Source organism: Heterodontus francisci, chromosome 13 (assembly GCF_036365525.1).
Source record: "Heterodontus francisci isolate sHetFra1 chromosome 13, sHetFra1.hap1, whole genome shotgun sequence".
In the NCBI taxonomy this organism is placed as follows: Eukaryota; Metazoa; Chordata; class Chondrichthyes; order Heterodontiformes; family Heterodontidae; genus Heterodontus; species Heterodontus francisci.
The window spans coordinates 53,688,870-53,716,867 of record NC_090383.1 but is presented as its reverse complement, the minus strand read 5'-3'; the positions used below and the strand labels follow the sequence as shown (position 1 = coordinate 53,716,867).

General features: G+C 41.1%; 1 protein-coding gene across 1 annotated transcript; it reads left to right on the top strand.

Moving 5' to 3' along the window:
• Positions 1 to 360: 360 nt before the first annotated feature.
• On the top strand, positions 361 to 27,627 carry LOC137376706 (chitin synthase chs-2-like). The gene is given in 17 exon segments (XM_068045680.1): positions 361 to 433; positions 1,362 to 1,505; positions 1,508 to 1,561; positions 10,714 to 11,004; positions 11,488 to 11,491; positions 13,321 to 13,490; positions 14,577 to 14,650; positions 16,321 to 16,412; positions 17,765 to 17,845; positions 18,082 to 18,221; positions 18,355 to 18,422; positions 19,301 to 19,437; positions 21,142 to 21,232; positions 22,432 to 22,649; positions 24,062 to 24,150; positions 26,845 to 26,924; positions 27,514 to 27,627. Coding segments are annotated over 17 exon segments (1,920 nt in total).
• Positions 27,628 to 27,998: the final 371 nt, after the last annotated feature.

Genomic DNA, 27,998 nt, shown 5'->3' with positions numbered 1-27,998 from the left:
GTTGAGGGAAGTAGTAACTTTGACACTACTGGTAAATCGTGGCCACCAGGTCCAGTTGGCAGTCGGTCATGTTCCAGCAGGCTGTAAGTGTCGACCACCACCTGGTGTGACACTCTGAACCTCCTGAGGAACTGGTGTTCAGACATTTTGGGGAAGCTTATTCTCTGCCAGTAGACCCTGTGTACCAGGTATGGCCTCCTGCAAGCTGCAGCTCTGTGCTGACCCCCCTCGCTGCTGAGGAACTGAAGGTCCGTGAGCAGCAGGCTGCTTCTAGTGCAGGTCCTGCTGCTCCTGTTGATGCTGATCTTGTTGCTCATCTGAAGTCCAAAGCAACACAGTCTAAGTGGCATCCATGCTGATATGACAGATCAAAGATCCAAAGTGCAGATCAGACCTCTGAATCTTCAAAGTGTAGATGACACCTCCAAAGTATGTAAAGTTACAGCCAGAGTTTGGAAAATTAACCACTCATCAGAAATACTGTGAACAAATCCTTTCATACAAGGAGGTTCAAAAAGCACTAAAATAAAAGAAAAATACAGCAGATGCTGGAACACAAACAAGAAATGCTGAAAATACTCAACAGGTCTGGCAGCATCTGTAGAGAGAGAAGCTTCTCTCTCCAAAAATGCTGCCAGACCTGCTGAGCATTTCCAGCATCTCTTGTTATTGGTTAAAAAAGCAGCTGTGAGTGTTGAGTACCTATTGGCGTATTTCCCTGCAAAGCTTCAGCCCCCTCACTTACTGCTTTCTTCTCTTCTTGCTTTCACTGGCAATTTTCAGAAAGCCCAGAAAACCTGTGGCAAAAAAGTTAAACTGCAAATTCCATGTTAATATCGCTCTAATTGAGCAATTACTGTATTGATATTAACAACCCACCTCTCTGAATGGGATTGTGCACAAGAAGTCTAATGCGCTGCAGTTAAAGAAGAGGTTGGTGGGTTGAAGTTGGCTTCTCGATGCACTCGCATTTTCCAGTATTCCAACCCCACCTGCACTCAAACCCATGCACTCAGCCTCAATAAATTCCACACATCATGTCCAATTCTGGGAATCACACTTTACAAAGGCTAACAAGACCTTCGAGAGAGTACAGAGGAGCTTTCCTAGAATAGATTTGTCAGGAATTAGGGAGTTCAGTTATGTGGAGAGCCTGGAGATGCTGGGATTGTTCTGAATAAAATTATCACAATAATATTCAACTTCTAATAATTTCTCTCTTATTTTAACTACAGCAGTGCTCACTGTAATTGTGTTTTACGAGCACTGGCCATTTCTTGCCCCTACAAAATGGATAGCACCATAAATGTAAAATCAGACCGGATGTAGAACACTAGCTCTTTTCTTTTTATACGTTTTAGGTCCTATGGTCTGGTACCAGAGGTTTGAATATGCTGTTGGTCATTGGTTACAGAAGTCAGCTGAACACATGTTCGGGTGCGTACTGTGTAGTCCAGGATGCTTCAGTTTGTTCAGGGCAGCAGCTCTAATGGATGATAATGTTTTGAAAGGTATACAATGAAGCCCATTAGTGCACTGGACCACTTTCAGTATGATCAAGGTAAGATAAATGTTCTCATCCATAGTCTGTTTTTGATAAACAGCTCATAGCAGTATTTTTTAATCTCCTACGTCTCTTGCCTCAGAGGCACATGTGCTTCTACCCAGCTTATTCTAGAGTCTCCCGTCAAACTGGCTGAGTCACCATGAAACTCTTAAATTGTTGTTAATTAAAGAAAATGTCAACCAAGAGTGCTGGGAGCACCGTCTTCCTCCCACAAGAGTGTCATGTTACTTCTTTTAAGGCTTTTAAAAAGTTTAATGAGTTTTGAGCGCATGGGCGAAAAGTTATGCAACCTTGATTTGCTCCTTGCTGTCACTGCCCTTGGTATTGTTACGCTCGTGTGGTGTGACATGGGTTGTTCCAACTGTTCAACTCCCTACCTGACCAGAGCAAGTGTATTTGTATTAAGAGTTTAATTCCTTGGTGTTTTATTTTTCAAATAACCAGACAGCGACAGGTTTTCTTGTAGGTTTTAAAAAAACAGAAAGTCAATTGTTTATTGATCAATACGCCTTATCCTGAAATTGTCGCAAACTCAATCACTCATGCATTCACTTACGCAGGCGCGCACACACTCACACAAACACACACAGACAAACACATACAAACAGAGAGACACACACATACAAGAAGAAACAGTTACAGAAGGGAAAGAAATAGGTGGGTTTTTGTCGGGGGTGGGGGTTATGAGAAAACTGTTCAATTCTCTTGAAACTCAAGTTCCAGATAGTTGCAGGCCTGAGATGATTGTAGATTTCTCTCTTGATTGAAGGTTCTGTTGAAGATGGTGGGTCACTTCCAGCTCTCTCTGCTGTAGATGTTGGATTATTTCAGCAGGGAAGGTGCTTTCTGGCTTTCTGGACTGCCAACTGTTGCAAGTAACAGCTCCTTCTGTGTCAGTTTCTCTTGCTCTCTGTCTCTCTGGCTGTCTTTGTTTCAAGATAAAACTGTGGCACCTCTCACCTCCTGTTAGGAGACATTTTGGTTTCTTATCCATGGTCACCACACAATGGCCCAGGACGGGGCTACTTCACACCTACTTTGTTTTAGAAGAAGGCATTTATTTTTATTTTATTTAGAGATACAGCACTAAAACAGGCCCTTCGGCCCACCGAGTCTGTGCCGACCAACAACCACCCATCTATAGTAACCCTACAGTAATCCCATATTCCCTATCACCTCCCTACACTAGGGGCAATTTACAATGGCCAATTTACCTATCACCTGCAAGTCTTTTGGATGTGGGAGAAAACAGGAGCACCCGACGAAAACCCACGCAGTCACAGGGAGAACTTGCAAACTCCGCACAGGCAGTACCCAGAATCGAACCCGGGTCCCTGGAGCTGTGAGGCTGCGGTGCTAACCACTGCGCCACTGTATTTCTGGAATTTTTTTGGGTAGGTGTAATCGGGTTTCATTCATGCCTTTTGGCTTTGAAGATTTGTCCGTTGTCTTTGTCAGACTGTTTGAATACACAAAAGGCTAATCCCCTTTCCTTCAGTTGCCATTTTGGACCATTGTTCACTTTTTAAAATAAAGGTTCATTTTTTTAAAAGACAAAGGTTCAGGGTTAGTCTGTGAATGTTCTATCATCACACATCTGATGTGTGTGACACCTCCATCAAAAGGGAAAAAATTAAATTCCTTGGATTTCATTTTATGTTTTTGGAAGGTTGGGAAAGTGGGAAAAAGAAACAATTAGATAGTTTAGGATCACACCACTTTACACATTCATTCCATTCACTTCTTAGGCTTCCAGCATGTGTTTGTTCATCATCCTTCCTATGCATGAGGTACCATCAAAAAATTACATTTCTTTTGGTTGCAGTGTTGCCAAATGTGGTTGTAGTTTCTCTCACACCAGTTTGTACTACTTTAGGGATATTAATCTTCAGGACCAGGCGATTGTTAATGAGGCTTGTAATATGCAAATTTCTGTTACACTTGTAGCAAGATTTTCTGTATAAGCTTTAACCTCTTGAGTACTGCTTCCACAATTGATAGCATTAACCATTCTGCTCGTGTGGGCTGCACACCAAAGAGCTGCCGTAATCTCAAGCACGGTGGCTCAATTAAACAGTGGGGGCGGCCTGACCCCCGAATCTCGTGGAGGGGGTGGGCTTTCCATCTCCAGCAATGGCGTCAGCTACCTGTGCACAGGCACTGATGCCATTTTTAAAGAGTAGCCAGCCAGCCAGCCGGCATACTTAAATATTTAAAGACAGACACCACCCCCCCACCCAAAGTTAAATAAATAAAGTTCCAACTCCCCTTTCCCACCCCCAATAACAATTACATTACCAATTTGCCCTTACCCCCACAAACCACTTACCTTTAACATTTGACCTCCATCCCCACACCCAGCAAACTGCACAAAGTTTAATGTACAGCGTTTCCCACCATCCCATAAACGCATGATGTTTATTTGACCCTGTTCCCATCACCCTGCACACTGACCAATTTACCTCCCCCCCCCTCCCCACCAGTGTTGTGCCTCGCTTCCCTGGATGGGAATCTGAAGATGTGGGATTGCCAGCTGTCGTGCCAAACATCACGGCGGGCCCACAAGATCTGAAGTATGGATATGTAAATATATTAATGTAATTAATTCAAATATGTTTATTGTGGTCCCGTCGCCCAGCGGCAGAGGGGCCGACACAGAGCCTCGCCGCCGCTGGGAAGATCAGGTCGGCCCTGCCGGTATCGAGGTCCATGGCGGGCATCATCCGGAGCTATCTTCAGGTCCCCCTCACCACCCCCACCATGGATCATGATGTTGAGGGCTTCTTAAAATCCAGCCGATTGTTTTTTAGCCTCTGCAAGATATCTGGGATTTCTTCCTGCCCCTTGTTCTGGCTGAGTTCTGACTCTAAATTGTTGGGTTTGAGTAGTTTTGGATTTGGAAACTGATTGTGTGATTCTTCAATGGGTAGATCCATGCTGACCTCATTTTTAGTTCTCTTGTGATTTCACAAGTGTGGTTCACTTTAGGGTATGTTGCCTTCCCTTTTCCTTTTACTTCAGAGATAGGTGTTTCCCTAATCTTCCCCATGTCTTCTGGAGACAACTGCTCGCAGATGATTGTCCAGCTTCCACTGCATGCCCATGTGGCACTTCAACTAGGTGAGGCATCTCCCTCAAGCTTGGCTTTCCTGTTTGGAAACTTACCTCGTCCCTATTTAAATCTTTAAAAAAACTTTCAGCTAATCATATTGGACCCTCTGATACAATACTGTGCTTCCTGCCAAGTCATTGCCCAGCAAAAGGTCTTTCCCCAGCATGGGGAATACCATCTTACTCTGTAGATAAATTTTAACTAAGGGAACTTTCAAGCATTTGCCAGTAAGCCCTTTTCAAAATACCATGATGTTTGTTCTACTTTTCAGTGGTCTTTCTGTCAGTTTGGTTGCTAGTAGGGTCTGAAAACAACCAGTATCCCTGAGAATGATTATCTCCTTGTGTGGTGCCTGGGACACAAAAGGAGTCATTTTTCCTTTGTGCAAAAAGATGTGATATGTGCTGTGCTCTTGTGTTATATTAGAACCCAGGCTTATCACTTTCAAAGCCACAGATACAGGTTTGACTGCAGCACCTCCTGCTGTTTTTTGCCATACCAACAATTGGCCTGGACATGCCCAGATTTGCCACACTGGAAACATGTCGGGCAGACCCTTACTACTTTATCCCCAGGTTCCTTCTTTTAAAAGTTGGAGACTGGTCGTGTTATTTTTCCCTGCTCTCCTTTTCTCTCAGGGCCATTTCTGCTACCTCTGCATCCTTGCCATCTCTTCCTAGCTGAAACGTGTCAAAAGAACCAAATTAATTCAGAATTAGGGATTTACGTATTAATTCATAGTCGTTGGGCATTTTTGCAGTTTCCCTTACTCTTGTGACTCTTTGTTCTTCGTTGTGGGTTCCTATGCTACTTGGGATGCTATTTTTAAACTCTTCCAGAAACATCACTTCTCTCAAATTTTCATATGAGGATTCTAGCTTGAGAGGCCGGGCTGAACGTTATTCACGCGCCACACTTTGCGCAGGTGGCAGCATCATTTTTAAAGGGCTTCAAGCCCTGAGATGAAATTGTAATATTTAAAGAGGAATTTGAGTCCATTTGTTATGAAAATTTTATTACAACCTGGGGCCCTTTCAACACCTCTTAAATGTCTGTTTTCGGGCCACTAACCCTGAATAAACTCTATTGCCATCGCGACATCCCTCCCTCACCCCAGCCTCATAACATTTTCCCTTCAACCCCTTCCCACCATACCGACAGCCAAGAGAACGTGTTTTCCCTGCTCCCCAACACCTCCCATCCTGAAATCTGCATTCCTCCCCCTCCCCATCAGTTTCTCGCCTCAGAAGGCACGTGATTTGTGGCCAGTGCTGTAATATCGCCATGCGACGGTCACCCGGTCCAAATAAGCTCATTAACATTTATTTTAATGTATTTTGATATTGAAATAAAGGCCTCACCACTTGGAAACGGGGGGAGGGGGGGGCGTTGAACAGCACACTGAGGCCTCGTTGCCGCCAGTAATGTGCGGCAGGGCCTTCTCGGCGTCATGAGTCATGGCGGGCCGCTCCTGCAAATACTTAATGGGCCCCCGTGCCATGGCCCCTGACATTGAGGGGCTTGTAAAATTCAGCCCACCGTATCCAACAATCAAAAGCCATATGTTTGATTCTTTCAAATTCAATGCAAGTCTGTATGGGTCTTTTCTGGGTATGTCAGAATTTCTGTCTATATGCTTCCAGTACCAGCTCATATGCATTTCGAATTGCAGTTTTAATTTGTTCATTATCAGAGGAACTTTCTTCTGATAACAGGGAAAAAGCTTGACAAGCCCTACTCACAAACTCGCCTTGTAAGAGAGAGTCCAAATTTTTTTTGGCTCTTTTAGCCTGGTAGCTATTTTTTCAAATGAGATAAAATATGACTCAGCCTCTACCTCATGAAATTTTGACACTAGTCTTGAGTGTCTCAGCACATCAAAGTTTTGCTCTGACTTTGGGATAATGTTTGAGTGACTAGCAGCATTTTCATTTTGGGTTTGCAGTCCCTGTAACTCAAACCTTCTTTCTGCTTCCTCTCTTTGCATCTCCCTTTCTTCTTTTTCCTTTTGAAACTCTTTCTTCATTTACCTTTTGAAGCTGAAACTCAATTTCTACCTTTTCCCTTTTGAAATTGCAGCTCTTTCCTTTTCAGCTGTATCTGAATTCCAGCCAGAATTATTTTTTCAGATGTTGATTCTAGGCTTTCTTCTAGTTCAGGGTTAAGTTTTAAATTGTTGGCGAGATTTTTCACCAGTTCAGGTTTCTTTGCTTTCTGTCCAAAAGTGATTTCTACCCCTGTAGTTAGCTTTCTAAATCTTCAACAATTAATTTGTTTAACTTATCATGGGATCTCTCTCCCTGCTCTACAAACTCCTTAGCATTAAATGTGGCCATCTCTTTTGTTTCCAGCACCAGAGAAAAAAAAACAGAAGAATAAAAGAAAAGCAGTTAGTTTATTTTCCCAAAATTTTACAGGTTAATTTTCCTCCCGTTTTCCAAATCTCTCATTTGTCTGATGGTTCAGGTCGTGGTTTCAAGCTCCCAGTTTGTTACGACCATGTGGTGTGACATGGCTGGTTCCCACTGTTCAACTCCCACCTCACATCAGCAAGTGTATTTGTATTAAGGGTTTAGACCCTTTGTGTTTTATTTTTCAAATAAGCAGACAGTGACAGGTTTTCTTGTAGGTTTTAAAAAATAGAAAGTCAATTGTTTATTGATCAATCCGCCTAATCCCGAAATTGTCACAACTTCATTCACTCATGCATTAACTTGCACACAGACACACAAGAAGAAATAGATAGAGAAGGGGAAGAGGTAGGGGGGTATTGTGGGGGAGAAGGGTTATGATAAACCTGTTGAATTGTGTAGGGGATGATGGGAAGAGGTAAAGTGTAAAGTTTATGAACTTTGGGGGGATGGGAGGTCAGGTGCACAAGGTAAGCATTTTGGGGGGCAGAGGCTAGGCAATTAATTCTATGGTTATTGGGAGGTGGGAGAGGGGCAAGAAACATTTATTTAATTTTTAAAATCAATTTTACATCAATATATCTTTTAATATTTAAATTGAAATGTCAGGCTCAAAGCCCTTTAAAAATGGTGTTCGTGCCTGCACAGAGGCTGCTGATGCCACTGCCTGGGATGGACAGCCCAGCCCCTCCATGTCATTGGGGTGGGCGGTCCGCCCCAGCCGTTTAAATGAGTCATTGCACTTAATATTGTGACTGTTCTGCAATGTGCGGCCTACACAGTCAAGCCGCCATTGTCTTCGTAGCCACCGATTATGGCGGCGCGAATATACATTTCGGCCCTTTGTTTTAAGGTAAAACTGTGTTACCTCTCACCTCCTGTTAGGAAACATTCTGGTTTCTCACCTTTGGTGATCACACAATGGCCCAGGATGTGGCTTTTTCACAGCTCCTTTGTTTCAGAAGAAGACAATCAAGTCTGGAATGTTTTTAGGATAGATGTAAGATGGGTTCCATTAATGCCTTTTGGCTTTGAAGATTTGTCCATTGTCTTTGTCAGACTGTTTGAATACACAAAACGGTAATCCCCTTTCTTCATTGGCCATTTTGGACCATTGTTCACTTTTTAAAATAAAGGTTCATTTTTAAAAGATGAAGTTCATTTTTCACAGCTCCTCATGGTTAGTCCGTGAATGTTGTATCATCGCACTTCCGATGTGCTTGACAGTATCTTATGATTGTTTTGGTCTTTCAGGGCGTTGTCTGTAACATTCCAGACATTGCAACCCTCCACAGTTCCCATTAGGGTGCACTGATACTTCCAGCGCAATTTACCTAAAATCGGCAAAACCAGTGCAAATAGCAAGATATTTCAAGCACAAATTATATCCAGCACAAATAGAGATTCTGGATTCTTTTGTACTGTTTTGAAAAACATCACACCAGGTCTGTCCATAAAGCTGGCTCCACCACAAATTGAATTAATCACTGTGAAGAGTTTTCGCTAATTGCACCTAGTTGTGGGCCTTCTAAGAAACATCTAAAATTAATATTATTTTATTCACAACAAAAGCATGAGTAGGTATTGTCATACATGCCCCCACCTGCCAAGAATGAGGCATATTAATTTTGTCATATGAACATTGATTTTAAACTGTTACTGGAGTGAAAAAAGGACTTGTTAATAAAAACACCAGACACTTGGCTGGAAAAACAATTTTTGCATACTAACAGACAGTGCTTGGAGGGACAAAGGGGCTATTCCCTGCTCCAATTTAGCCCACAATGGACTTTGAGCACCAGGTATTGTGTGTGTAAGAAGAGACATTCTAGGGTCAGCTAAGACAAGAGAATCCACAAACAGACATGGTCAGACCAGCTAGTCACATGACTAACCTGTTTGGCAACCTGTTTTTTTTCTGAATTGTGCTAAGAGTTTGAACTGAAAGACTGTTTGCTCCTCAAGTGGGAAGACCTCTGCTGTCTGCTCCCATCTCTTTCTCACAAGCCTTTGGACCCACTGAGGACACATGAACTTTGAGAGAGAAAGGTTTCCTCCATTGAACAACGTTTAAGAAGAATACTGGGCTCCAATGAAAAGCAAGACCTACCTACAATCAAGGACTTTACAGTGAGTTGGAAGAACAGTAACCAAAACCATCTTCAGATATTACCTTAAACCTTTCCACTTTATTTCTTCTGCTCTTTTCTGTCTCTATCTGCATGTGTGTACAGCATATGCATGCTAGCGTGGGCGTATCGCTTATCCGTTGGCATCTAATGAATTGAAGCTTAAGTTTAATAAAGTTCAACCTTTTTTCTTGAAACCTAAAAAAACCTGTTTGGCTGGTTTCTTTGCCTTATAATTGGAAGTTAGTGAACAAGGGTTCACCAAGCGGGAGCTAAAAACATAGTGTGTTTAAAATTAAACACTGTTACGGTAAGACCAGCTGAAGGCTGAGAGGGAACCCGAGACCCCTTTTTCACTCGGTCGTATCAGTACCTTTTGAAAGCATTTAAGCTTTTTAAAAATTTACTACGAAACTGACTGCTGTCCATTAATATTGGTAAATGGTTCTGTATAATTTTTAAAAGTGATTTTTAGTTATTTAATCTCAGGTTACTCACAGGTTGTGGACTGGGCACTGATTAACAATGCTTATTTTTTGTGATGAATCCATTTTCAGTTGTATTAATCAAACTGCACCAAGTTACCGCTCATAAATATATCAAGGGATGTTTTTAATGGACAAAAAATAAAAATTATGTTCTAAAGTGCTGCCAGATTGCACTGATTCATGACAGAATTAACTTGCAGTGGTTATCAAATAATTTGAACAACAACTTGAGCAAAAAAAGCACTTCTGAAGACTAGCGCAATTTGGAGCGCAATTTGTGCCCAAAGCAGAAGCTCGTGGCCTCAGTAACCTTCCACATATGGGCTGGGCTTTTGCTGTAATAATAATGCTTGGTTATCAGTGCCCACCGTTATTATACAGTAAATATGATAACAACCTCTGGCATCCACACATCTCCCTAAATCTTAGCTTCAGCAAACCCTTCCAACATGTGAGAATGCATTGTTCTTATTGTCAATCCTGACAGTACATATGTTACTAAGTATTGCCCTTGGCTCACTGGTAACACTCTCACCTCTGAGGCAAAAGGTCATGGTTCAAGTCCCCTCCACATAATCCATGCTGACACTTCAGTGCAGCCCTGAGGGAGTGTTGCACTGCTGGAGGTGCCGTCTTCCGAGTGCAATGTTAAGCCAAGGCCTCGTCTGCGCTCTCAGTGGGTGTGAAAGATCCCACAGCATTATTTTAACATGGGCAGGGTAGTTTTCCCAGTGTCTTGGCCAATCATTAACCCTCAACCAACACCAAAAACAGGTGATCCAGTCATAATCACATTGTTCTTGTGGAATCTTTCTGTGCACAAATTGGCTGTCACTTTCCCACATTACAACAGTGACTACAATTTAAAAGTACTTTCTTGGCTGTTAAGAACCTTGAGATGTCTTGAGATTGTGAAATGCACTGTATAAATGACAATTCTTTCTTTCTTATCAGCTCTAGTTCATTTTTCAATGTTATTATCATGTGACTTGAATATACCTTCCAGGTGAAGACAGGTGGCTTTGCCTCTTGCTGCTGCAGCAAGGTTGGCGTATTGAATACTGTGCAGGATCAGACTCGTACACCAATGCCCCTCAGGAATTCAAGGAGTTCTTCAACCAACGTCGACGCTGGGATCCATCAAAAATAGCAAATACCACTGACCTGCTCGGAAGCGGATTACAGACATCAAAAAGAAACCCGTGTATTTCAAGACCATTTCTCCTCTACCAAATCATATATATGATAGCAACTCTTGTCGGGCCATCCACAATTTGTTTGATGGTAGCAGGTCAGTGTTATCCATTTAATTTGTAGCGTACGCAATTTTTTTGAAGTAGATTTTTTTTAGCATGTTGCTTCCAATATGCTCTGGAATAAACTGAACAAACCATTATGCTTGAATGTGGAAGAGTCTTGATGACCTATTGTATTGGCCGAACCCCCAGCTGAAGCTTGCCTTCTGATCTGTTGCTCTCTGCCACCCCACATCCTCCTGCCGCCCCGCAACTAATGTCTTCCCTGCAGCTTACCGACCTCCCCCCACCTGAAACCTGCCCCGTGATCATGATTTCCAGGGACTGACTGCAGCCTCCTGCCGCTGTTTCTCCTACCCAGCAGCAGGCCAGCCTATCAATTAGGCCGGCTGGGAAACAGAAGAAAAACATTATAAGGTCCTGCTGTTATTTTCTGTGTCCCTGCCCTCATCAGGTTTCCCTCACCCCCAACTGTCCCAGCCATTCGGTACATATTGGCACCATACGTTTAAGTGATATTCCAGTTCAATGGTGAAGGAGTGTGGCTTTATTGAAGGTGTTATCCTTTGATTAGAGGTTAAAGATCCAATGGTTCTAACTGAAGAAGAGTCCTGACTCCTTCAGACCATACCTGACTTCTGCTTGTCGGATCTTGTTATATGCAAAATGGCTACACCATTTGCACATTCATTGCATGTGAAGCATTTTTTAGATGCTTCTGAGAATTGTGATAAGATCCTGCGTAAAAACAAGTATTTCTACTGTCTCTAATAATAAGCCTGTAACCCGCACTTCATTCTAATATTGGGCTGGATTTTACGCCAGGCTGGCTGCCGATGTAAAAGTTGGTGGTGAACCTGCTTCCACGCAGCCTGGTAATCCGACCCAATCATCGGGCCGGCAGCTCTTAGTCCCAACAGCACCACCGGGAGTGGTGGCCACTGCTGGGACTGCAGCCCAGCTGGGACATGGAGCCAGGACTGCAGCTAAGTAAGGATTGTCTCGCCGGGGAAATCGGTCACGCCCCAGCGAGGAAAGGGTGGTCATTTGGGAAGAAGTGAGGAGGGTGTCTCGAGTCCTGGGGGTGGTTGAGGAAGCGGGGGCAGCTGTTGATTGGGCAACCCTGTGACTGTTTGTCTGGACCCACCCAAGGATGCTGAGAGGCCGCCAGCATTCGCTGGGAGGCCTTTCAAGTCTCCTGGATGCCACTTGCCATGGGTAGGTGGGCAAAGGCCCTTAAGTGGCTGTTAAGTGGCCACATAAGGGCCTTGATTGGCCTGGGGCGGGCGGCCCATTTCCCACCCCCGCCACCCGCCCACATAAAGTGGGGCGGAGGTGGGAGCGGGTCAGGAAGTCCTCCCAGAGCCTCCCGCGCAATTTTGCGCCACCCCCCCCCTCACCCTTGGCCCGCCACTGTCCAGCTCACTGGGGTGGCATAAAATTCCAGCCATTGTGTGCTCAAAATGATCTCTATGGACACAACCCAATTTGGAAGGACAAGTGCTATCATTTTTAGTGTTTTTCACAGTTGAGGAACAGTAAGAACTTATCATGTACACATTATTATGTTTTACTGAGATCCTATAAATAATACTGACTTGGGCTGAATTTAATAAGCCTGCCATCGTGATTCCAAGCGTGGCAGCTCATTTAAATAGCTGGGGCGCTGATGCCATTTTTAAAGGGCTGTTCGCCCTACTGGCATATTTAAAGAAATATTTAATTAAATTAAATAAATGCATCTTTTTTGTCCCTCTCTGACCACAAAATAACAATTAAATTATTTGCCCTTACCCCCCCAAAAACACTTACCTTTACCATCTGACATACCTCCCAAGCTGCATAAGCTTTAAACTACAACCCTTCCCACCATCCCCTACACCCATGACGTTAATTTCACCCCATTCTGCCTCCCCCCCCAAACTGTTCTGAATCTTTCTAATTAAATGTTATAAAGATCAAAATTAAATGAATGCAGGTTTGTTCAACATCTCCTGAATTTAAATAGGAACCTGCCAAGTTCAACCACTGTGTCTGGGTTTAAAAACAGGCCACATATTACACCTGAGTTATTCTGGTTATAAACAACAAAAACACTGCACACAAAGGAAGGAGGGGCTGGAGAAATTAATACCTTCTGTGTCTAGATATTCTATGTCTACTGATATTCCAATGTGTATATAATAAGGCTGAAACTACAGAAATGTGTATATGAAGGACAGATTAAGCATGAACAAGTCAGTGTGCAAAGGCAAATAAATGAATCTGTGCATATTACAACAGTGAGGAGAAATTGCTTTAAAATATTTTCCCAACACTCATTAATAATTCCTGTTTGACTCTGTGGCTGTCATGACATATGTATTTCACTGGAATCCGATTGGTGCATTGATATTTTCAATAATCGTTCCTATTTTCTACATAATTATCTGCTACATGATGAAGCCAGAAACACAGATCATTGTGGGAGCAGTTCGAAGTGTGATGTATGCCTTTTTCATGACTGCAGCGTTTTTCACTATAATTGGTGAGTGTGCAGCTAAATTAATTTTTCCCTTCATGTCCCATTTTATTTCCAATAAATTATTTTATCTTGTGTCCTTAAATCAATCAAGAGACTGCCATAAAGTACCAAATCTCGTACAGCTGCTTGCTCCAGTACCCTCTTTGCTTTTCACCTGCATGTCAAGATCAGGATCTCAGATTATGAGAACACTCTGATGATAGTAACATAGAATGTGGGAACTCCATCACACTACTCTACTGCATTATCTTACTAAGAATGAAATCTAATTTTATAAGTGGCATCTAGGCCAAAATTTGAGTATATCTACAATCACCCAACAGCCTGACAACTTGTTCATGCTTTTAATACTCTTGGCAAGATCAGGGCAACAAATTAGGGCTCATACTTGGAACATAAGGTGGGTGGGGGGTGGTGGTTGGGGGGGGTGGTGGCGTTGGCGTGGTGGGGAGGCTCAGAAGATTTGTTTTTATGCAAGGGGTAATTAGAATATGAAATAAAACTGGCCAATGGAGCTCAGACAATTACAGCATTTAAGCAGAAATAATATAAACACTTGAAGAAAACACAAATCAAAGCATCTGGGGAAAGTGCGAGGTAATTGGATGAGAGTAGAGAGCTCCAATGTAAAGCTCGCACCAGAACAGGCATGATGAGCTGGATTGATCTTCATGCTGGAATTTCTAATTGTTGTGGTGCAGGATGATGTACCTCAGGAGGCATGTGCTTGTGAAGCAGAGAGCAGGAATTTGGGGTCAGACCCAGATCTTCTGAATTTCTGCCCTATTTAAGATTCGGCTGGAATATTAAGCGGCCAAGGATGTGACAAGCAATCCTCTATGATGTCTGCAGTTAGCTTTGCTTTGGGATGATATCCGTGGGTATTTCTGGGATATCCTGGGATTTCTGCCCAACATGCCCTCCTTAGGCCAAGCAGAAACCATGCCGAATGCTATCACACATGGCCTGCTGAAGGCCTAGACATTTTAAGGAGCAAAAGTAATCAATCCCTTAGGAAGTAAATCATCTCTGTCTGTCGGTTTTGTTTCTTCTGTGGAGTAGTAAGACTTTTCTTTTACTTTCACTTAGCTCCATTAGGGGCCTATGACTCCAGTGTACCTCAACAATTTCCTGGCACTTCTTCAGAGCAGGCACCTCTACAGGTACATGCTTGCTCACCTTGAATATTATGGATGGGTCTGTCCCTGGCATTTGGAATGAGATTGACATCCACAGCAGTTGGTGGCTGAAGTCCTGCCATACTGGATTTCCAACAGCTGGAGAGGGATCCCAGAAATTCCAAAATTTTAAAATAATTCATGGCCCCATTAATGTAATGGCCATAGTAATGTCATAGAAACACTTTAAGTCTTTGTACAAATACAACAGTCGGAGATAAATAAATGATGATAAGTTTGTATAAAGCAATGGTTAGGCCACATTCAGAGTATTGTGCACACTGTTGGACACACCATTATAGAAATCCTTATAGTGCATCCAACAAAGATTCAGCAGGATCATACAGGAATGGGAAACTATGAGGAGAAACTTGAGATACTGAAACTATTTCCACTGGAACAAAGAAGGTGATTTAATAGAGGTTTTCATAATTGTGAAAGTTTTGACAGGGTGAAAAGGTAAACATTACTTCCTCAAGTTGGGAAGTCAGATTTAATATTGTTATTAAGTTAGTGAGGAGTAGTTAGAGAAATACTATTGTGGTGGTGTGGGATGCTTTGCCACAGTGAAAGGTAGAGATAGAGACCATTAGGCCTTTCTAGGGAAAAATTGATTAATAGTTGAAGCAGAGAAAGATCCAGAGATATGGAAAGCAAGCACAGTAGTAGCCTTGGCTCCGTGGTATCATGACACTTCAATGTAGTACTAAGGCCGAGCTGCAATGTTGAAGGTACTTTTAGATGATTCTTTTGGAAGGTCCCCTCTGCCTCCTGCAGTAAATGTAAAAGATCCATGACATTGTTCAAAGAAGAGCAGTGAGATTTTCCTGGTATTCTGGACAATATTTATTCCTCAATCAACATCACTGAAAAAGTTGAATTGGTCATTTATCACATTGCTCTTTGTGGACATTGCTGTGGAGAAATTGTTATTTACATTTCCCAACATTATAAGCATGAGCACACTTCAAATATACTTCATTGTCTGTGAAGCATTTTGGATTGTCCAGAGGTTATTAAAGGTGTTCTATAAATGCAAGTTTGTTCTTTCTATTAGTGTGGGATTGCTGTGCCAAAGTGTCAATACAGATGTGATGGAGGCAATTTGTTATCTTGCAACCATTCTATTTGCACTGAAAAGTGGGGACTGAGGTATTGTTACAGAATCAACTTGTGGCTCGTCAGACCAAGATTAATTTTCTCTGTAGCTTCTGCACTCAGGTTGCCTGCTGCTCCACAGTGTTACTTCTTTCTATTCCTGAAGTTAAATAAACTGTCCCCTTTAAGCTACTACAGGCTGTGCTGCTGATTTCTTGCCTCCAATGGGAGAGTTGATTATGAAAGCATGTTTCATGCTGGTAGCTTGCTGACCCCATTATAACAAAGGCCGACTATGAGAATTGATCGGGTCCTATAATGACTCTTTGGGCAGTCACCATGCATGCCCTGTCTATATGAAATTGCTACTGATTGGTCAGATAGTCTTCTGCGCTCTAAGTTTCTATGATATGTTACTATTGCACATGCATACAATCATTTCTAGGCTATGGCCAATTTGACCCAGATATTGACTGGGGTGGGTTCTGTGAGTGGAGAGGAGGAGGAGTTTTGTTCAAAGAGAGTTTAACTCCACAGTATACTTCTTTAATTTCTAGCAGATTCCCTGCTTGGAATCCAACTTGATTGACAGGCTTGCCTCCCAATTGGGTGGGCAACGTTCTGGAGGAGGCCGCAGCCCCAGGATCAAGTAGAGAGCCTGCAGCTGCATGAGTGGGAGTGTTGGAGGGTATGTCCAGATCTTGTGGGGGTTGTCAGCAATCTCTTGGGGATGTCTGATACAGGGCATGGAGGGGGTAGGGTTTCGATTCCAGTTCCCTAACTCATTTCCAGAGGGGTTCAGAGTCCAGGTGCCTGGTCCCAGGGATAGAGTGGGGACTCCGGTCCTCAAACCTGGCGTCTCTGATTCCCAATCCTGGGCGGGATGGGATCTGATCCCTGATTCTCAAGTTCAATTGCGATGTTGTTGGGTGGGGGGGGGGGGGAATGTGGGGGTGAGGGGTTTGATGGGGGAGTGGCCCAATGGCATTCAGGGAAGAAAGTAAGCTTGATGGGCTGAGAGGAAGCACTCCTGCTCCCCTTGGCCCACAAGCAGTGCTGGAAAGGCACTAAACCTTTTCTCACAGCAATCCTTACCTCCCACCAATTGTCAGATTTCCCAAGGCCTGGGAAACTTAACTGTCTAGGGTTAAACCTGGAAGACAAGTTAAACATGAGGCATACACAGCACCACCCCCCCGCCCCACCCGACACCTTCCTGCTCTTTGGGGGAGGCGTAAAATTCCGTCGGGGTCTGCTAGGCCGGCAAAGGCGTCAGCTGCCTGTGTGCAAGCGCTGGCGCTCTTTTAAAGGACGACCAGCCCTGCTGGGTCATTTAAATTTTTAAAGGGCTACCCCCCCATGCACCACTTCCCCCCAAATAATAATTACATTCAATATTTGCCCTCTTCCCCCACCCCCACTTACCTTCAACACTTGACCTTCCCCAATTCAAACCGATCAAAGTGCAGAGGTCACCTCTTCCCACCCTCCCCTCCATTAAAATCATAAGCTCCCCACTTCCCCACCATGGTGGCACTTGCTTTCCCTGGACGGGCAAGTGAAGACATGTGAGCGCGGCGCAAAGGTAAGATTGTTGTTAATTTTAGTTAAATGTATTCATTCTATTAATATCAATAAGTTATCCGGGTCTCGTTGGCAAGCGGCGGGGGAGGGGTTGCTGCCACGGTGTCTTGTCCGCTGCCGGACCACTAGGAGACTGATGGGGTCCATGCAATGAGATTGTATACCCTCACAATATGAACAGCCAGATGGCTTCCTGTCCACTTTGGTCCTTGCCCAAACAATGCAATAATAATCGGGAAAGATGTATAACGGGCAGCCGATCCTATATCACCTGCTTCACTCTATTGCATTAAGTTTTACACACCCCCAACTGTATTTTACAATGAATCATGTAAATAAAATAAGTCAAGCAACAAGATGCCTGCAGTTAGTTGTTCTGTTACAAATATTTTCCATTAACATTCTCTTCTTTCTCAGTACAACTACAAATACAATCAAAGATCCAGTGGAATTCCACCTCTGGAACACTGTGAGCAAAGCACAAGTTAACTATTTTTTGTACCTTTAACTGACTTGATAGTGGGAATAATCTCATACATATAAGGCAAACATCTATCATACTTCTCTTTTGTGCTGCCCTTTAATGAGCTAATTTGCACTTGTATATTATGGATATTATTTCTGAATTTAAGGTCACTTTGACCAGGCCATAGACATTGATTTTAAATGCATTTCCTACCAGTTTTTAATAATACCAAGCCTTTTTCACGATTTATGATGCTAATATAATTCAGTACAAAGAGATTCAAGGTTCTCATATTTCAGCTGATTAATCACCAACTCAAGTCTGTAATCAAATGGATGTCAAAGCCTTCTGTTGATGAGTCATTTTATATCATAGGCAAGATATTAATAGTATCTACGGAAAGCTCAGGTAACTCAACAAGATACAAACAATTTGCTTTACTTTATTAAACTAATAGAATAGGTAAAGAGAGTGTGGCTTCCTAGTAATCAAAATGTGCAGAAGTTATGGAAGCTCTTTCTTTTACTGTTATATTTTCCAGGTTGGATTCCTGAATTACAAGCAAACACAATGCCAAGTACATATTTCACTGAAGATGTAATAGACGAGGTACGATAGTGTTTCTGTTAGCATTTAAATGTGTTTTACCAGCAGTCTAACCAACTACAATGTCCTTAACTGATTCACTGTCCAGGTTGACGAGAATTCTGAATTCATCTTTTTCTAACAGGTACACCACATTTACCAAATCTTCACTGTTAAATGCAGTCAAGACAAACAGCTTGATAAGCTTATTGTTCTTTTTATAGCTCTTCCTCAACTACAGACATTTAACAAAAAATTGCAGCCTCTATCTGAAATCAAATTAATATGCCAGTGTGGCAGTAATTGACTATCGAGCAGATAGGTACCAGTAATGAACAATATTCATTATCTTGAAATAAAAACAATCTGGCATTAATTAATCTGTGGATTGCAATTAATCAGTCTTTAAATTATATTTTTGTACATGAACTAAATTTGGGAAATATTCCCTAAGTACTGAAAAAATGGCTCATGTAACCATATTTAGTATTTTTTAAAGTAGTCAGGAGACACATGTAGAAGCTGTAGTCCAATATGTTGAACATTTGTTCCAGGGAAAGCCATTGAATAATTTTGAAATGTAGTGGATGAACATGTAGAAATGCTTACAGAACTTTGTGTGTTTTCCAACCATTAGTTTCGATCCTCCTCCACTTGCCCCACCACTTGGTGGCCCTGCCTTCAGCTGTCTGGTCCCACTTTCTTTTTCTAACAGGTACATCACATTTACCAAATTTTCACTGGCAAATGCAGTCAAGAATTCCTCACTAAACCTTTCGACCTCTCCACACCACCCCCCCTCCTCCTTAAGCGCCTTCTTAAAACTTGCATTTTTGAGCACGCTTTTGATCACCTCTCTGAAAAAAAGACAACACTATAGAAGCAATTATCAATGATTTCAGAAAGGAAGATTATGCTTACCAAAATTGGTGAAGTTCGCTGAGGAGGTAACGGATATGGTAGATGGAGGAAATACAGTGGATGTGGTGTATTTAGACTATCAAAAATCCTTTGACAAGTTACCACACAGGAGACTCCTGTGAGAGAAGATTAATGGAAATAGGGGATTGTAGCAAATCAGATAAATAAATAGTTAGAAAGGAGGAAACTGTCCTCAAGCATTTTCTTTCAAGCTATCATTGCTGTTTTGTGGTAAACCATAAGGAGGCATTCTTGCAGTAAGGATGGAAAGGCATGCTTATACTAGGGATGGAGAGACATGCTTGCAGTAGAGATAGAAAGGCATTCATGCATTAGGGATGGAGAGATATTCATGCAGGAGGGATGGATAACATGCTTGCAGTATGGATGGAATAAGAAATATCAGCTTTCTTTCCATAAGAAGACAGTCTATGTCATTAAGAGGTGTCCAGCTTGTGCCTGGTAACAGATTTGTGACATTCATCCCAACTGTTACAAAGAGGACATGAATGGCTGGCAGCCCACAAAGTCAAACCTATGAACATTGTCACAAAAGGTTTTATTTTTGTACTGAAATCTTGGACTTCTATGTGTTTCAAAAAACTGAGAAAAGGATGTTGCTCAGTGAAAGACACCTGCAAAATAATTGGAATTCCTGCAATGTTTTGAAAGGAAGTTCAGAACAAGAGTTGAACTTTATGAGTGTTTTGAAAGGAAGTTAAACTTGTAAAAGGACAGGAAGGTCAGTAGTTTCAAGGAAACCACAGGGGTTTGACCTTTCTTCAGAGCTGCTTTTGAACCAGGGCGAGACACTGTGCCTGGACATTTAACCATTTTCACTTTGGACCCTTTAAAAGCCTGTGAATTGGAAAAAGGACAGGCATTTGAAATCTTTGCTTGACCTGCCTGTAGCAAGAGAGAAAAGATCCAGAAAAGTGCTACCTCTCTGTAAAGGACACTTTCCTCTCTTGAGAAGGAATCCTGCATTTGAAAGGTGGCAGATTCCTGTTGCCTCCGGTCTCTGAAGAATTGCTGCGTCCAGTGAGATTCCTGCTGCCCCTGTGTTCTAATAAATCCTGAAATCTGAAGAATTCTTTTACTGCTAGACCGCTGCTTCAAAACCCCAACTAAATCTGTTGTTGCATCCCTGATGGAAGACTTATGTGAGGCCTGCTGCAGTTAAATTGTCATGAACACCTACTCATCACAGACTGTTCATCAGTCTCACCTGGAGAGACTTTGAGTGGCATCCCACTATTCAACTCTAGGACATCTCACCGTACTGAAAACATCCTACCAGAACATAAACCTCAATTATTATTATTCCTTCTAATCCTAAGAAACAGTTGTAATCCAAAACACCCTTTTGAAACTGGTTAACCGTTTCTTTTTGAATGTATGTGCATGTGTGCACGAGGGTTAAGGAATCAAGGAGTTTTCTCACATATATATATTTATGTCCATAGTAGTTAAGACTTATTATTTCTTTTCTAATAAATAGTTAATGTTGTTGTTGTTTGAAGAAACCTTCTTTGGTGTGCTTTATTCTGGGGGAAAAATATAGTGTTTAATTTGGCTATTTTCCGGTAGGTGGGAAACTTTATTTGATATGCTATGACCTGTGGAGTCGTGGGACTGGATTAACAGTGCATTACTCCCACCTTGGTCATAACAACATCCTGTAAGGAATTATTTGTTGTGTAAAAGCTTAATGATATTCCTCAGAGAAGCAATAAGCCACTTGAAAGTAGGTTATGCGATCAAATATCAAGGAGAATATAGTTACTTTTCTCTCATTATCAGATGAAACCTTATTTTGCAGTGAGATGATTGAGGGATACCTGAAACCTCTCAAAGATGATGAAGTCCAAATAGAGCAGGCCAAACAAGATCTCTTGTCTCTGACGAACAAGGTGGGTCCAGCAGAGTTTCTGCTTTCTGCTCAGTTTGGTCATCTCTTGTAGTCTGTTATTAAGTGAAATTCTCAGTGCTAGTTTCATTAAGATTTTCCCTCTATTTCTTCCTACTTTGAAATAACCATAACTCGGAGCTCAGTTCTTAGTCATTATTTACTCAACTTGTGGGCCTTAATTTTGTTTCTTCCACTGATCCCCCTCACTCTGTCTCCTGAATGAGTGCCTTATGCTGGAGTACAGTTTAATGGTGTTGTTAATATTTTGCCATCTTATTCAAGTAGCGATCCTTTCCATATTAGACAGGATAATAAGCATTGGCAAGCTATTCCACCATAACAACACACGTACTGCATAGCAATCAACAGCAGGAACTCTGGCTGCCTTTTCTCGCCTGTACATGGATAATCAGGCCAATAGCGCAGTCCCTACTGCCAACACAGCAGAAATTTGCTAACTCGTCACAACCTGGGGGGAGGGGAAGTCAAACTTGTGACTTCCTTGGTCATTGTTGTTCAACCCCAGGCCGCAGAATGCACCTACTCACTGAATCATGGGAGAACTGAGCCTGATTTTTTTCAGTAATATTCACTAGGAAAATTAATTTAAAAATTATAATGGCCACATGCTAAACTTGAAATTCAACATGTAGCTTTAGTGTAGAAAGGACTGCCCAAGTTCTGATGGCACAGCTGATAGCCATGTGGTTACCAAGAGGTGGCCATTTGACTGTTTTCTGCATTGGGAGAAATTCAGAGAAGGATAACAGTTGGAACTTTGAGAAATGGTTTAAAAAGTACTCCAGGAAATGTTTGGGGATTTTAACTTCTGCGCATATCAGCTCATGCTGATAAATACAGAAGTGGAAAACTCTGGCTTGAGTTGGATTGCAAACTGTCCTGTTCCTGTAACAAGAGACAATTTTCTTAAAGCATTGAGGAAATAAAACAAAATGGGCTGCTCCGAACAAGAAATGGGAGGTTGAATCAGTCAGCTTTTTCATCGTCATGCTGGCAGAATCAAATGTCAAAGTAGATTGAAAAACAAATGTGGGATTTTCTCTGGGGCAACAGAAAATTGCAGCAAGCCTTAAAGAAAATTATAATTAAAAATCTTAAATTAAAATTATTGTCTTTTTATTTGATAATAGAATCAATGTGTATAAAATGACAGTGGAGTTCTACCATCTTTTTCACCAGGCTGTTTTCGCATTCATCATGATTAATTTGATCTGGTTAGTCGGAACCTTTATCTTACAGCTGATTGCCTCTACTATTAGAATCTATATTCCAAAGATTCTTACCAATGGAGAGTTTGCATCTGAACAGTACATTGAGATAGAACCACTTGGATTCATGTTTCTAAACTCCTTCGCAATTCTTATTCTTATTCAATTTTTCGCAATGTTATACCACAGGTATGTCAATATTTAATTTTATTATACCAATAATACTCTTCTGTTGCTTTTTTATCTTCATACTGAAATATAAAGGGAAATTAATAATCAAAAATATTGAATGTTGGGCAGAAAATATAATCAAGAAAATCCATTAGAATAATCACCATCAGGGTTGATTTCAGTGATCTTTTAGAAAGAAAGACAGATTTGCATTTATATAGCACTTTTCAGGACTTCAGAATACACCAAAGCATTTTCCAGTCAATTAAGTGCTTTTGAAATTTATTCACTGTTGTACTGTTGGAAATGCAGCAGCCAATTTTCACACAGCCAGGTCCCACAAACAGCAATGTGATAATAACCAGATAATCTGTTTTGGTGATGTTTATTGAAGGATAAATATTGGCCAGGACATGGGGAGAACTCAACCTAACAGTGCAGATGGGCCTCAGTTTAATACCTCATCCAAAAGACAGCACCTCTGACAGTGCAGCACTTACTCAGTATTGCGCTGAGGTTTCAGCCTCGATTTTTAGCTGAAGCCTCTGGAGTGGGACTTGAACCACAAACAACTGACTCATGGGAAAATTACTCCCACTTCGAAATGTGATATTCTAATGCACAATCAAGCCTGCATTAAAAGACTAAGAATGACTTGCATTTATATTGTGCCTTTCACAACATCAGGACACCCCAAAGCACTTTACAGTGAAAGACGCACAGTCACTGTTGTAATGCAGGGAAACACAGCCATCAATTTGTACACAGCAAGCTCCCACAGCCAGCCATGAGATCATGACCAGAATATCTGTTTTAGTGATGGTGGTTGAGGGATAAATGTTGTCCTGGATACCAGTGAAAACTTCACTGCCATTGCTTGAAAATAGTGTTCTAGGAGCCTTTAACATAAACAGACAGAGCCTCTGATTGACTTCCCATTTGAAAGACAGCATTGCTGACAGTGCAGTATTCCCTCAGTAGCAGCAGTACACTACAACACCAGTCCAATTATTGTGCTCAAGTCTCCAGAGTGAGGCGTGAACCCACAATCACCTGACTCAGAGGCAGGAAAGCTACCACTGACCCCTGACTGACACTACATGCAAGCACACTACTTTAATAATTCCAAAAAATCTAAACAGTTGTTGCAGTTACACCTTCCCTCTGTTATAAATATCCAGAAACGTGACAGATGACCTATGTGAGACAACATTTGACCAAGTGATTCATAGTAATTGTCCCGATAACCCCTTCAATGCATCCATATATATTTTCAAGTCTTAACCAATGGAAAGGATTCACTTTGACTATTCAAAAATGCTGTACTACAGTGACCAATGATGCTTATAATTCAATTTTTAAAAAATGTACTTTCTTGTATCAGATTTTTCTGCAATTTAATGAAAATTATATTTTAATTTAATTTACAGAGTCTATGCTTTCATCCATTTGTTGTCATTAGCTATAACAGAACCAAAACCATCACAGCACAAGGAACATCTGAGCAGCCACAAACAAAGTAAGCTCCTCATGACTAGCCCAAGTTAGGTATCTATTCAGGTTGCAGCCATTTGCTATGCACCAGAACTGAGAGTTTGAGATGCAGGACTCACAAGTAGTTAAATGCCAGAATACCCACTTTTGGGCAATCCAGCATTTGTATCCCACGCACAAATGATGAGGTCTGAGGATTCCTGATTATTGGCCCTTGGATTTCATCATAATGAAGATGGTGATAGGAGGCCACAAAGGTAAGTAATCAGGCCAGATTGCAGGGTTGATCTCGGATAAAGAGTGTAATGAAATTTTGCTGTTCCTAAAAATTCTTCTGCTTTACCTTATATCAATAGTTTAGAGATTAAATTAGAAACAGTTTTATAGAGTCAAATACTTTTGCTGGTCAAATAAATGCTACCAGTCCTAATTTGGGTGTTACAAGATTGTTAATATTCTTTGAAATGGATTCATGAGAAAGTGCATCTGGTATAAGGATGTAAGTTAACAATTAAATCCACAATTGCAGCATAGTGTTCTAAATCACTGTTAAATATAAGACTATATTCCTTTTATTTAATTGGGCAAGAATATCTCGAAGGGCTTGATGGATTATGACATACAAGCTTGTCAAAAGTCTGAGAAATTGCCAGAAGGGCAGGTTTATATTACCTTCTAAGGTACTTAATTGGATTTTCTGGCAGCTTGAGTAAGTAAAGCTGTTGATTATAAATGATGAAAGGATTTAATAACAGCTTAAGGTAGACAAGCAATTTCCACTCCCGTATTTTACATCTCCACTCCACTGGCTTGTTGGCATTCTTCCTTTGTTAACCAAAATGTTTCCCATTTATGCAGTAGATGTGATACTGCACCCGTGCACTGATTTTTTGAGTGAAGTTTCATTGGATTGGGATGAATTTTAATCTTCACCATCTAGGTGGTAATCTGACAGATCAGCTCACTCACTCATTATTGAATTTACATGATATTCAAACTACTGTCTTTAATTTAGACGTATTCTATAATGGATGGGTGAACCACTCTCATAGATTATCATCTATGAAGTGTTGAAAGTTTACCCCATTGTCTTTTCAGGATTCAGGATTTATTTTCCACCCTGTCACTTTCAAAAAATCTATTGTGGCTCATCATGATCGGAGGAGACAAAACAGGACCATTAGATACAAAAAAGTGTCTTCAACAACGCTTCCTGTAGAGCACAGCAAGTTTTTTCAGTGAGTAATTGAACCAGCTACACAGAGGGTCCCAAGCTTGATCCCCAGCCTGTGTTAGATAGTTGGGGCAAGGGTATGAGTGCTACCCAAAACTCCTGGATTAGGAAGGAGAATATCAGCCAGCATTCAAGATCCTAAATACATGGGTGTTGATGGAAGAGCATAAAATTGATGAGTAAAGTGACTTCAGATGCACTGTTTACGAGTTAACATAGATTGTTCTGCATTTTAGCAGCTAGAAAGAAAGTAATTGCTCATAAAACACATTTAATTAAGCACATTAGGTGTACGGGTTGCTTGCTCCTATCTTGTATCTTGCAGTACTACCGATGCTTTTGCTTGGTACTGTTAAAGGAAGAGGGACAGACAGCTCAGAATCAGAAAATAGGAAAAGACTATAAAAAAATTTGCATTCCTATTTATACTTCAGGGTATAAAGTAAACTATCCTGCACCACTGCCCTACAGTACCTAGGTCAAAATTCTATTTAAACTGTATGTGCACATCATTCTTCAGGTGTATGTTTTGATTACAGAAATTGGATCTTATTATACTGTCATCCTAATAGTCGCATTTAATGCTGTGCTCTATTGTAATATTCCTTAGACTGCACAAAATAAATGATTTGTTTTGTTTTGAAATACATGATTTCCTGTGTTGAGTCTATAAGGTAATAGATGACTGTTGGATTCTTGTATTCAGTGGATCTGCTTCTTAATGGAGCTGCTTTAGTTGGTTGATTTAAAGCTTGATTTCATCAAAAGAGCATAAGTAAGAACATAAATCCCAAATCAGGCCTTCCCACAGCTCTTACATACCGCATTATAAACCAATTTTACTGCACCTAAAATCCTGACATGCATATAACTTTTTCCAGATGATTATTGATGCAGTATTGCTGTAGATAAAGCTGATAACATATTGAATAATAAAATAATTTCAAATGCAATATAAAAAACAATAATTCTTTCATAAGTACTTTCTATTTCTTTGTAGTTCTGGAGCTATTTCATATAACTAGTTGCATTCAACATCTATTGGAGCTGATGGCTCCTGCACCCATTATTTGATACATCACTTTTAAATTAAATGTTAAATTAAAAAGTTGCATTGAAATATTTAATCAATTATCGACATTTTAAGTTCTACTATTTCTATGTCTAATCCTTTCTACTGAACTGCTTGATATAAAATAATAATTTGCTAAAATCACATCAAGATAAATTCATTGATGCCACACTCCCAGCTGTCAGCTTTTTGAAGAGCGCATAGGTCAGAGAATTGGGACTATAGTGTTGTAGCCTGTTTTTTAAACTGCACTGCCTTCAACTGCAATTCTCTGCTGGGAGCTCAGCATGGGTGAGTTTACCTTATTTTTTAATGCTAACTAACTATATGGGAATAAATGTAATGCAATGTAAAGGACCCAAACTGAGTTTTGTGCTTAAATTTGTTTCATAAGCACCATTTTCAATTTACAGAATGTGTTGGGTTAAATTCAGTGACACATTTATGGAACGAAAAGGCATCTCAAAACATCCATCACACAGTTTCATTACAAGTAGAACAAAATTGAAAAGTTGTGGGGAAAGGGCAGAGGATTAGGACTGAGTGATTAGCTCTTTTGAGAGCCATCACAGCTCTGTCACATTCTGTAAAATTCCTCTGTACACACTTGCAAAGCAGCAGAGAGAAAATGAATGCCAATGGTAGCAGTGCTAGGAGAACATCAGTGGTTCTGTCATAATCTCTGTTCAGTTAATGGCAGAGACGTTGCATAGTCTGAACGCTAGGAAAAACACATTTATAATAGAGGTGCCAACATTAACAATGACAACAAGGAACTTTACTTCATGGTGGCCAGATGGTATTCATAGGTAGATCAGTACATTGGCAGCAGAAATATGAATGTGACTGTGAAACACCAGATTGAACTGGGAGAGGAGTGTTTAGCAATACTTAGGGTCAAGTAAATCAAAGTAAATCTTTGGAGATAATTACTGGACAGCTCAGCTTTAGCTTGGATAATAATCCCAGCTCTTCAACAAGGTCAGTTTACTGAGCTCTGTAAATGACTAGTATTAACTCTGATATTTGAAGGAAAGAGAAGCCATGCTCATGACACAGTGCTACAAGTTCTATGACATTAGACAATATCCATGAAAGATGTGAGAAGAGAAAAGAAAGCTCCAGAGAATGAAACTCGTCAAAAATTTGCCATCGTATTTAAGGAGACTAAGCTTTACAAGACCCAGAAAAAATGACTAGCTGTCGAATTCATTCTGCTGCCCTGTGGCCCCAACACAGTAGAATAGCAGAGGACTGTGGGTTTGAATAAGTACATCTTGTGGAATAGATTTATATGCAGTTTCAAATAGTAAGGGTGATCAGCAGCGTGATCTACTGCTAATTCTAGAGCAGCTGAAATGTTGATGTGATGAAGGTTTTCCAGGGTCACCCACCTGATCAGTTATTTTGTTCAAAAGCAAATATAGAGGATGCTGGAAATCTGAAACAAAAACAGAAAATGCTGGAAATTCTCAGTAGGTTGGGCAGCATCTATGGAGAGAGAAACAGAGTTAACATTTCAGGTCAATGATCTTTCATCAACTGATTTTGTTGCATGTGTCGTTCA